The sequence below is a fragment of the Cyrtonyx montezumae genome, unplaced genomic scaffold (genome assembly GCF_038088225.1).
Source record: "Cyrtonyx montezumae isolate F1298 unplaced genomic scaffold, pur_monq_1.0 scaffold_26, whole genome shotgun sequence".
Classification (NCBI taxonomy): Eukaryota; Metazoa; Chordata; class Aves; order Galliformes; family Odontophoridae; genus Cyrtonyx; species Cyrtonyx montezumae.
In genome coordinates, this window is record NW_027072003.1 from 4,380,836 (window position 1) to 4,391,961 (window position 11,126).

At 58.6% G+C, this 11,126-nt stretch overlaps 1 protein-coding gene across 1 annotated transcript; it reads left to right on the forward strand.

Annotated features, from left to right (window-relative positions):
• The first annotated feature begins 1,835 nt into the window (after positions 1-1,835).
• Positions 1,836-9,115, forward strand: ETNK2 (ethanolamine kinase 2). Its single transcript, XM_065740491.1, has 8 exons — positions 1,836-2,102; positions 5,235-5,494; positions 5,918-6,055; positions 7,073-7,215; positions 7,296-7,379; positions 7,733-7,908; positions 8,470-8,543; positions 8,658-9,115. The coding sequence occupies exons 1-8, from the start codon at positions 1,836-1,838 to the stop codon at positions 8,728-8,730; spliced, it is 1,215 nt and encodes a 404-aa protein (XP_065596563.1). The 3' UTR covers positions 8,731-9,115.
• Positions 9,116-11,126: the final 2,011 nt, after the last annotated feature.

An 11,126-nucleotide genomic window follows, 5' to 3' on the forward strand; every position in this document is an offset into this window, starting at 1 on the left:
GGTGTAATCAGGCTGCTTGCAGCAATGGTTCTTTCAGCTGGTGTTAACTCTGCCCCTCTCTGTAGTTTAATATTAAACGATCCCAGAGCAGCAGGAAGAGGTGTTGTTCTGAGAGGAGGGAGAAATGAGCAAAAGTTCTCTTATGGGAACTGGGGAACAAGTGTTTTCTGCCGAGATCCCCCCTGGCAGCTGCAGTGGGGTGGGAGGGGTGGGCAGCGCTGCCAGCTCCTCTTTCCAGTCGTGTTGGAGAGCTGAGGACCAGCTGCAAATCTCAGTGCTTCTGATTTCAGAGCATGCTCTCACCTTTCCCTGGCTGTGAGTGCAGCTGAGCCCTGGCAACATTGCCTGTGAGGAGCCCAGCACTGCGTTGCAGGAATGAGATGAGTGCAGCCCCATGCAGAAGCTTCTCATCCTGCCACCAGCCGTGGCTGCTGCTGCTTTCCCAGAGCTGACCCTGGAGATGTTTGGGAGCAGCTCTTGTTCCAGCACAGCATGAGATGCTGCCAGGCAGGCTGCAGCATTGCCAGCCCCCTTTTCTTGCAAGGCCCAGGCTCTGAGCAGTGGCCAAGTGGATGGTTTTCACCCTTGGGGGGGGGGGTGTTGGGCAGTGTGTAGCCAGGCTTGAGTATTTAAACCTCTTAGCATCAAGCTGCACATCCCTGGGATGGGGAAGGCACCCTGGGCGTCCTTGCTTCTTTCCATCCCCTTCTGCAGCGCTGTGAGAGCGGTGGGGACGGCTCCCGGGGCGGGGCAGAGGAAAACAGCCCCCACCGCGTGCTCTGATCCGGTGCTTCCTGAGCACTTTCACAGCATCCAGCCGCTCTGCAGCAAAGGAAACCCAGGGAATGGGGAGGGGCAGCCACGGGAGGGGTCAGTCTGCACGGATCAGCTCCGGAGCCGCAGCCTTACAGCCACAGGGAGATGCTGGGAAGCCTGGGTCCCACCGCAGACAGGATGCTCCCGTTCAGCACAGTTGCTCGAAGCAGCAGGAGAGGGAAAAAAAAAGGAAAAAATATACCGTCGGCCCTGCAGCCTTCCCATTAGCACCTCTAATAGCTTGTGCCAGGGCGATTTCCTGGTGCCTGCTGTGCAGAGCTGGCTGCAAGGCACTGCTAACCCTCAACTGCCCCGTATTAACACTTGTGATCGTTACAGGCAAGCAATTAGGCTACGCTCGGCCCAGCAAAGAGGCCGGAGCAATTACAGCCATCCTATTAAAACTGACAGCGCTGGCTCTATATATAGCAACGCGGGGAACTGGTTTATTTTCTTCCCCTTCCTTAAACGATTTTCCCCAAGTCTCCATGGTCCATTTAGCCGGTTGCAGCTGCAGCCAGCTGTAAACTTCGGGAGAGGGGGGGGGGTGGCATTCTCTGCTCGGAGCTGTTTTTATTTCCTCTGATAATGAACCGGGGCCGGCGGGTGAGTGATGCTCTCTCTTTTAACCACCCAACCTCTCTGCAGCCCGCCTGGAAATCCCAATCGCTGCGAGGTGTCATGTGGGGATGGAGAGGAGACCACAGTGGGAACTGGGGGAGGTCACAGAATACGATTTCCATATGGAAGGGTCCCAGAGGGACAACCTACACCTCCCCATCCTCACCCCACCACCTCCCTTCCCCACCTCTGATCCCCAATCCCAAAGCCGAGCTGCACGGCTCCGAGCTGCCCAAATCCCCCCCTCCTCCAAGACACTCCGGCGCTCCCGAGGGTCTCGGCGATGCCCGGAGGTGATGAGCACCGCGTTCGGAGCATTCCCCGGTGCGGGGCCGGTGCGGGTCCCGCTGACCTCACAATGCGGGCGGGCGCTGGTGCGGGAGGCGGGCCGGTGACTCATGGTTTCCCAGCGGCGGACGGCTCCTCCCCGCGGCAGTCCTTGGCACACGTGCCGTGGGTCGGGTCGCTCGGAGCTGGGGATGGCCGTACCGTCCGACGGCTCTCCGGATTGCTGGGAGACGGAACGGGGAGGAGGTGGAAGTCGAGGGGTTCCCGGCGTGCCCCAGCTCGGTGTGTTGGTGGATGAGGGGGACGTGCTGCCCGGAGCGCTGCGGCTGATGCGGGAGCTGAGACCCAGCTGGGAACTGGCTAGGGTGAAGACCAAGGTATGGGGGGTGCGCAGGGGGGTCCCGAGAGGGCGGCTGTGGGATGCACTGCGGGGGATGTAGGGCCTGATGGGGAGGGTATGGCACGCCGCTGCCCCGTTCTCACAGAGGCTGAGCAGGTGTGCAAGGCTCTCAGACCCCCACCGGGGGCTTTGGGGACACCGTGAGGAGCCACGGCACGGGGGCTGTGGATGCAGCAGGTCCCTCGGGGCTGGAGGAGGGGGGTCGTGCTGTCAGCCCCCGGCATTGGCCCGCAGGTGCTGCACTGCATGGCGGTGCCACCGGACACCACGCGTCGCGGCTGCAGGGCTCGTGTGGGTCAGCAGCGGGCTTGCGCTTTTTCCAGGTCGGTTCATTTGCATTGGGTGAATTCAGATGGGAGCTGATGGGAGCTGGCATCCCGGACCGAGCAGGGCTCGCTTGTCCCAAGCCTAGCACAGCGGTTCCTGGGGCTCTGCAGCCCCCATCCTCCTCCACACCTCTACCCGGGTGTGCCAAGTGTGGGGGCAGAAAGGGGGTGCATTGCCACGGGACATCTTGGGGTGGGCACGGAGCAGGCAGGCGGTGGAGCTGGATGCACTCAACCACACGTACGTGTGCATGCATGTCCTCTGAAGGCACACGCTTCCTGTGTGCCTGGAGTGCCATTAAAAATGTATTAATAGCCAAGTGTAATTAAATACAAGAAGCTGCAGGAAAATACATACGAAAGGGCAGATGGTAAGGACAGGAAGTTTGGAGTTAGAGTTCCTCAGGTTGCGTAGCTGGGAGGGCAGGAAATGTCCCAGGCAACACCTCACCCAGCTCTGTGGTGCTCATGGGGAACCCAGAGGGAGTGGGACTGCAGCTCTCTGCTACCCAGGTTCTGCCCAGAACTTTAGGGGAGTCTGCATCCAGCAGCAGTTTGCACGTGTTTTTAATTTAGGAAAGAAGAAAAAAGAATCAAAGAAAAACTTAGGAGACCTCGGAAGGGGGGGGGGGGGGAAATCCTCCGGTTGTATTTCTCTTTGTGAGAGCTATTGGGAGAGGAGTGGAACAGTGCGTGGTTCTCAGCTGGTTCCTATTAGAGTCCCTGTCAGCTTCCCTGTGTGGACTGGAGTGGTGTGTGGTGTTGGGGCACAGCTGCCTGCAGGGACTGTACCAGGCTGTGCCTGTAGCATGGAAAACCCTCCTGGTTCTTGGGGCAGGGTGCAGAAAACAAGGAGGATGGGGTCGGGTGCTCGGCCTCTTCGAGCTGCTGGGCTCCTCGGCACATTGTGCTGCTCCTCGTCCTTTTGGCTCTGCGGGCATGGCAGAGGGCTCTGCTGTCCCTCTCAGGATCCCATCCTGTAAGAGATGCTCAGGAGCAGCCTTCCAATGAGAAGCTGCTCACAGCCACAGCAGGTTGTAGGGACGCTGACACCAGGATGGGGCTTTCAGCTGCGAGCTGAATCCCTGCTGGGGCACAGTGGGGCCCTTACTACACCACGAAGGGGATAAGTGTTGTCTGAATATCAACCAACTCAGTCCACCTTACTACCCGTGCTCTAATCCACGGGATACTTCCAAGTAGGTCCTTGAAGAGGTGAAACTTCAGCAGCAAGGTGCCCTGCTGCAACAAGGGCCAGCACTGCCGCGATGTGCTTGGTGCTCAAGGAGAGCTAGCGTGGGCATGGGGACGCGGGGCTGCAGGAGGGGAGTGCAGGGACAGAGCTGCACCTCCTCAGTGTCTTTGGATAAGGTTTGGGGCTTGCTATCCTATTAATTGCTGCAGAGCTCCTGGTGCACTCACTTACTCCCCCCCTCATCCCACCATGCCGTGGAGGAGCTGCCCCCAACCTGGGCATGCAGGTTACTGCCAAGCCACGTGCGTGCAAGTCTCCAAAATGAACAGCCTGGAATTCAACGGGGATAAGGCTCTGTAATCCCATTAAATCTACTGGAAAGGGCTGATGGGGCCATCAGGCAGCAAAACAAGGCGCTGCGTGGCCCCGGAGTGGAGGCAGTGCTGAGCATCTCGAGGAGGAGCTGCTCACCTGCAGCTGGTGGACACGGGCACAGTGCTGCAGCATCTGGATTTCTGGAGCCTGGCAGGGCAACGAGAGCTGAAATAGTGGTGGGAACTCAGGTTGGCTGGGAAACACCAGCTGCGGGTGTGAGGATGATGGACACCGCAGCCCGTAACGCCCAGCTGTGTAATTCCAGTGCTGACTTTCCCCTCGGCAGGCTGCATAGGGAAGCCCTATATATAGGCACCTCATATAGGAGCGTGAGTTGCCGAGTGAGATGTCTAAAATTAGCTGTCCCACCCCCGAGCACCGCTGCTCCCTACCACGCACCCTCCCAGCATCACAGCGGCTCCGTCTCGCCAAACAGAGAGGAGATGAAGGCAGGGATGGTTCCCCACTGTGGCTGAGCATCGTGCCCGTGTGGTGGGGACCCACACCGAGGGGATGGGGGCTGCTCCATGCTGCAGCCCAGGGCAGGGTGAGGACCCCGGTGCAGGAGGAGCAGGGCCTGCATGTGCGTGGGCAGGCGGCCAAGCCGGGGCTCCGGGAGAACAAAACTCTCTTTCCATCTGTGAGGAAGCATCAGAGCAATGACAAGAGACGTCCCCAGCAGAGACGTCCCTGCCTATCAGCGACTCGTGGCCCCATGGGGTGGGTCAGGAGGAGGAGATGGGGTGGTGGTGTTTGCTCAGCCTTGTTTGCTGTGCTTTTGGTGGGGTTTTTTTGTTTTTTTTTCTTGCTAAAAGGTTTGCACGGGTTTTTTTGGGACTGATTCCCAGGGTCACTGAGATGCCGGCTGCGCTTGCAGCACATCTCGCTGCCCTTGAGCAACAAGGTGAAAAACAGCAGTGGGTTTCCCCCCCCCCCCAAAAAAAAAAAAACAACAACCCACTCACAACTGAAGCTTTGTGCCCATGCAGGGCCCCAGTTGCACCTGAACCCTTTCAAACTCATGCCACCTCCCACAGGAGCTTTTCCTGCTGCGTGTTCCCCTTTCCCCATCGCCTAGAACTGCCAGTGCTGCGTTGCTTTCTCCCTGGGATCCGCCCATGGGTGGCTGTGCCATGAAGAAGGGGGTTCCCAGTGCCCACCCCGCTTGGCAGGGACGTGCGGGCATCGCTCTGCCACCCCTTCTCCCCTGCAGCTCTTCACCGACGGCATCACCAACAAGCTGGTGGCCTGCTACACGGACGAGGACATGGCAGATGCCGTGCTGGTCCGCATCTATGGCAGAAAGACGGAGCTCTTCGTGGATCGGGAGACGGAGCTGTGGAACTTCCAGGTGCTGCGTGCCCATGGCTGCGCCCCCGACCTCTACTGCACCTTCCAGAATGGGTTCTGCTATGAGTTCCTGCCTGGCATTGCCCTGGGGCCCGACCACGTGCGGGACCCCCACATATTCAGGTGCGTTGGATCCCTTTATGGGATCAGGAAGGGAGCGGGGTGAGGTGGGACCATGTTTCCAGCTCTCTTCCTCTCTGGCTTCGCTCCAAACTGGCACCAGTCCTATCCTTCCCTTGCCCAGACCTGAGTGGTGATGGGGTCAGAATCCCCAGTAGTGTCCCCTCCTTCACCAGTGAGGCTGAGTCAGCAGACGTGATTTTACAGCTTTTTGTGGAGAGAGACTGCACGAGGATCGTGGCTTCTGTCTGAGCTCACCCTGGAAAGGTGAATGCTGACGCAGATGGGGGTTTGAGATCCTTCAGAAGCTCAGGGCTGGCATGGAGCAGGGAGTTAGCTGGGCTGTGCGTGTGTTTTGGGGCATCTCTGTTGAGCCAGCTCCATCCCCCAGCTCAGGCTCTCACCCACATCTCTGCTTGTTTCCAGACTGGTGGCCCAGGAGGTGGCCCGGGTGCACGCCATCCATGCCAATGGGAGCCTCCCCAAGCCCATCCTCTGGCAGAAGCTGCACGAATACCTCACCCTCGTGAAGATGGACCTCAGCCCAAAGGTACCCAACACCAGGTAAAGGCAGAGGGATCCCAAAGAGCCAGGCTCTGGCTTGGGCACCCACTGCCCACCTGTCTGTAGGTCTTCCTCCTATGGGACATGGGTCCCCAGGTAAAGCCTCTGCTGGAGCCTGGGCTTTGAGAGCAGGGGTTTGGGGAGTGTTGGCCACATATGGTTCATGGTTCCTCCATGAGTAAGCTTGTGGACAAACCCCCGAGAACTGGAAGTGCTCATGAGATGGAGGCATCCTCAGCTGTCTGCTGCAGGAGGAGCTCTGTGCTCTGGCTGCAAAGCACCTGGGCAGGATCCAACCTGAGCCATAGACACCCACCTACTGATAGAACCTTCCTCCTCCCTGTGAACCTCGCCTGTGTTTCATGCCATTGCTAGAAGAAGATGAAACCCAAAGCCCTTCTTACAGAGCAGCAGGGCTCTGCTTGCATTACTGGAGGGGATGCTGGCAGCCCAGCACCACTTCAAAGCACTTTGTCCCATTGCTGGGTGGGCAATGCTGTGCTGGGAGCCCGGGTTCGTGTCAGGTGAGTGAGGGCGTGATGGCAAACTGGGCCCTGTGGAAGGATGCAGGCAGCCCCCAGAGGTAGCAGAGGTGAATGAACCCCAAATCAGGCAAATAATTAACCTGGTCCATGGGATGGGGACGCAGGGCTGATCCCAGTGGTTTACCCAACTCTGCACCTTACATGCTGCCCACTTGGTAATTATTAACATGCTCCATTCTTGGAACTGCAGCTGCAGAGGTTACTGAGAATGGGGCCTGGGGGATTCAAAAAATTCCCATCACCTTTGGGTTAGTCTTGGAGTTGAAGGGAAGGGCTGAGGCCGTGCTGGGTGCCCTGGGGGCCACAAGGGATGTGCCAAGCACCAGAGCTGAGCTTCCCTACCAGTCCCTGCTCTGTCACTAGTGAACTCATTTATGACACGCACAGAGGGAAGCGGGGGCAACACTTCTTTTCTGCCCCTATGGGAGGTTCCCTGTGAGCCAAAGTGATTCCACCCCTTCCCCTTCCCCAGCCTCCACCAGGACGTGCCCAGCCTGGAGATGCTGGAAAACGAGCTGGCGTGGATGAAGGACACACTCTCGCAGCTGGGGTCCCCCGTCGTGCTGTGCCACAATGACCTCCTCTGCAAGAACATCATCTACAACAGGGCACAAGGTCGGTGGCAGCAGCAGAGGGGTCGCTTTGTTCCCCTGCCCCCATTGCCGATGGCTCCAGCCCATTGCTTTGCTTTGCAGAGCACGTCCGCTTCATTGACTATGAGTACACAGGCTACAACTACCAGGCTTTCGACATTGGGAACCACTTCAATGAGTTTGCAGGTGAGCTGGTTCCTCTCCGTGGTTCTGAAGCTCCCCCTGGGTTGAAGCAGCTCCCCACTATCCCCCCATCCTCAAGGAATGAAGGAGGAAGCTGCATCTCTTGATCCATGATGTGAAATGGATGTGGTGATGTGCAAGGCAGCATCTCTGCTTGCCTTAATCCACTGGTTGTGATGCCTGCCAAGAACTCGGCTCTATTAACCATGTGGGTGTCTCAATCAGAGGGCTGAACCCCACTCTGTGCAAGCCCAAAGCTGCAGTGGCTTCACTCACATGGGGAGAGCCCCTTGGCCACGTCACTGTGCCCTGCAGGAGCCATCCTATGGCCACCACTATCTCCTCTCCCCTCGCAGGTGTGAAGGAGATGGACTACAGCCTGTACCCCAGCAAGGAGACCCAACTGCAGTGGCTGCACTCCTACCTGCAGGCCTACAAGCAGCTCACACAGGGGGGCCGGGGGGGTCCTGGTGTCTCTGTGTCTGAGAAGGAGCTGGAGGCTCTCTATGTGCAAGTGAACAAGTTTTCCTTGGTGAGTGCTGGAGGTGCGAAGGGGCTGACTTATCCCCATGCTCTCCCTTCTCACTTTCATGGTTCAGGTGCAGTTGGGGTGAGGGCTGGGGGCTGCCCCACAGAGCCTGGCTGTGTTCAGAGGTGCTGAGCTCCAGGACAAGGTCAGAGATAGCACTGGGTGGGGACACTCGGGTTGCAGCAGGGGTGGTTGGCAGCCTGAGCAGCTTGATTTGCCAAGAGCGTTTACAAAACTGATTTTCAGAGAGGCTGAAGCAGGAGCTGACAGCTGAATTGCAGCCCTTTGGACTGAGGCAGGCAGCTGTGCACTGGGAAATCCATGCTCTGCCCTCACCCCTTCTAGCAGAGCTGCAGCAGGGACCTGTCCCAGCGTGGCCAAATCTCCCATTGGTTGTGGGCTCAGGAGGGACTTGCAGCAGCAGAGCTGTCCCTGAGCACTCTGCACTGCTGCTCAGCATCCTTCCTGCTGGCACCACGCACCCAGGCTGCCATCCACCTCTGGACCTTCTGGAAATCCAAGCCTGGGCCGTGCTACTTCTGAGTCCTGTTCTGTCTGTTGCAGGCATCTCATTTCCTCTGGGCATGCTGGGGACTGATCCAGGATAAATACTCTACCATAGATTTTAACTTCTTTAGGTGAGTCTGTGCTGAACTCTGCAGAGCTGAGGGGACCGATCTCCAAGTGCTCCGTACTGGATGGATCCCACGACCGGGGCTGGGTGTGTCACATGTCCATCCCTCTTTTGGCAGATATGCAAAGCTAAGGTTTAGGCAGTACTACAAGATGAAGCCGGTGGTCGCAGCCCTGCAGATCCCCAAATAGCAGCTCTGGCCCGTGGACCCCTGAGCTATTTTGTCCTTGCTGCATCCACAGCCCTGGCACCTCCCTCGCCCCCCCCCTCCCCACCCAGGGGTGAGGGCAGGTCCCAATGGTGGGAAAGGGGAAGAGGAGCTTTGTCCCAGCCACCGATTTAAGGGGACGCTGGACATACCCAAGACTGGACCATGAGAAGCTCGAGAGGACCACGGAGAGGTCCCTGCTTACACAAGGACACCTCATCATCACCTTACAGCGAGCCCAGCTCAGCCCCGCTGCCCAGCAGCCCCATGCCTTGCTGGTATTGCTGCTGCTGGGCCTGGCACTGGGAGGAAATGGGACCCTCATCCATCCATCCAGGAGCACAGAGCGCTGCTGGGATGCTTTAGCTGCCCCACACTGTCCCCTCTGCCCTGTCTGCACAGTGCTCTCAGGCTCTCGTCCCCAAAACCACCTTCCATGGGGCTGTGTTCAGCCCAGAGCTGGGGCTGAAGCTGAGCACGGGACCCTTTTCCAAGTGGGGTGGGTGCTGCTGCAGGAAAGGCAGCATCCTCAGCAGTGCACTAAGCACTGCTCCGTGCTCAACCCAGGGCTGCCCCTCCCCATGGCCCCACTAGCTTCACCTGCAGTGTCCCACACCACAGCAGAGGGGTTCCCAGCCCCATCACCCCCCCCACGTCCTCCAGCAGTGGGGGGCTCAGTGCAGCCATAGGTAGAGCTGCCCCATCCCTGCACACCTCTCCCCTTAGTGCAGTGCTGGAGGCCCAACGTGAGCTCCCCTGGCAGGAGGTGGATGGAGATGATTTGTCCCAGCTCGTGACACTGTTGGTGCACCAGGTTGAGGGACAAGGCCGCTTGCCTTGGCTTGCCTGGCAGGTGCCATGGGACAAAGCATCTGCCCCTTCTGCTAGGACACAGGAACTGCACCCAGCAAAAACCTGTGACTTTTGTTGCATCCAGTGATTGTTTTGGTGCACAATAAAAGCTGCTGGTAGCTGGAAATCGGGGCTGATGGATCTGTGGTGCCTTCTGCAGGACTTGGGCTGGAGCAGGAGCTGAGGGGGACCCTCCTAGGGTGTGCTGCTGCTGTCCCCCCTGGCAGAGCTGTGTCCCTGCTCTGCACAGGGCAGCATGGAGCATTGGGCTGCAGGAGGCAGTGCACAGAGGAGGCTGAGACCCAGATGTGAGGATGAGACAGATGAGAAGGCAAAAGGGGGAGGGGGACAGGGGGAAGAGCAAAGGAACAGCACAGAAAAAGCATTGCATGGAGCTGGAAGAGGGGCAGAAAGGGGGGAGGAAGCCCCCATCCCTCCACTTGTACCTGGTGATCCCAAGCCCCCGTGTTGGCCAGACCCAGCCCTGAGCTCAGCTCCAAAACATCATCTTTATTGTGCCAAGGGGTGGGGAGGGCAGTTTGTAAACAAGTATGTGAAATATACAGGTTAAGTTACTCGTCGTCTTATTAACAAAATAAAGCTCTATCTATATTTACAGTCTTTAAAAAAAAAAAAAAAAAAGAGAAAGAGAGAGAGAGGAAGAGCTGCCCCCCTCGGTGCACGCGGCCGCATCCAGCCCCCAGCCTGAGCTGGGTGGGCTTGGGTTGGGGGGGGAATAAATAAAGCACTGAGAAAGGGGGAAAGAGAGGGATGTGGAGGAAGAGAAAGGGCCCCCACCGGCTGCCGTGGGGGAGCAGCAGTGATGCTGCACAGCACGGCTGTACCTGGCTGCTGCCACACGGCGGTGCACGGGCTCCGTGCTGCACTCAGAGCCACAAACCCTGCAGGGGGAGGGGGTCCATGGGTGCTGAGAAGAGCCAGGTATTATTTTCTTTCCATGTTTTCCTTTTTTTTTTTTTTCTTTTTTTCCCCTCTCCCCTTGCTGCTCGTTGTCACGACGCAGAGCTGCAGTGCTGCAGGAAGGCAGTGGGGGGGGGATGTGCTGGAGCCAGCGGGGTGCAGGGCACTGGGGCTGCCCGAGGGTTGGGGCACAGCCAGGGAACAGCACCCGCTTTATTTACAAAGTGGGGCAGAGCGTCGGGAGCATAAAGGGCTCCTCAGTGCCCCTGGTTCTCACTCGGGTCAGGCGAGAGCTAAAAAAGGCTCCGCAGGAGTTCACTGGCAGGCTGTCAGGGGGAACCGTGGTAGGGTGGGGAGGGCTGGGCTGAGCGGGGCTCTACGGGTGCCCCTATGGCTGGGGAGGGGGCGGTGGGTGGCACAGGTAGGGAGTAGAGGGCTGGAGGTTTTCCCACATCCCAGTCCCCCCAGGTCTCTGCTGGGGGCTGAGGACGGGGTGGGGGGGAGGGGGTGACAGCTCAGTGGCACCCACATCCCTGAGCCATCAGCTCTCAGCCGAGCTGCAGAGCCCCGTTCCCTACAGCAGCACCGCCACGTACCCAGACACCC

Excerpts from the sequence above, each read along its gene's own strand:
- ETNK2 (XM_065740491.1), top strand. The coding sequence starts at position 1,836 with ATGGTTTCCCAGCGGCGGACGGCTCCTCCCCGCGGCAGTCCTTGGCAC. Across the intron at positions 2,103-5,234 it reads TGGCTAGGGTGAAGACCAAG|CTCTTCACCGACGGCATCAC; the intron begins GTATGGGGGGTG and ends TCTCCCCTGCAG. Across the intron at positions 5,495-5,917 it reads CGGGACCCCCACATATTCAG|ACTGGTGGCCCAGGAGGTGG; the intron begins GTGCGTTGGATC and ends GCTTGTTTCCAG.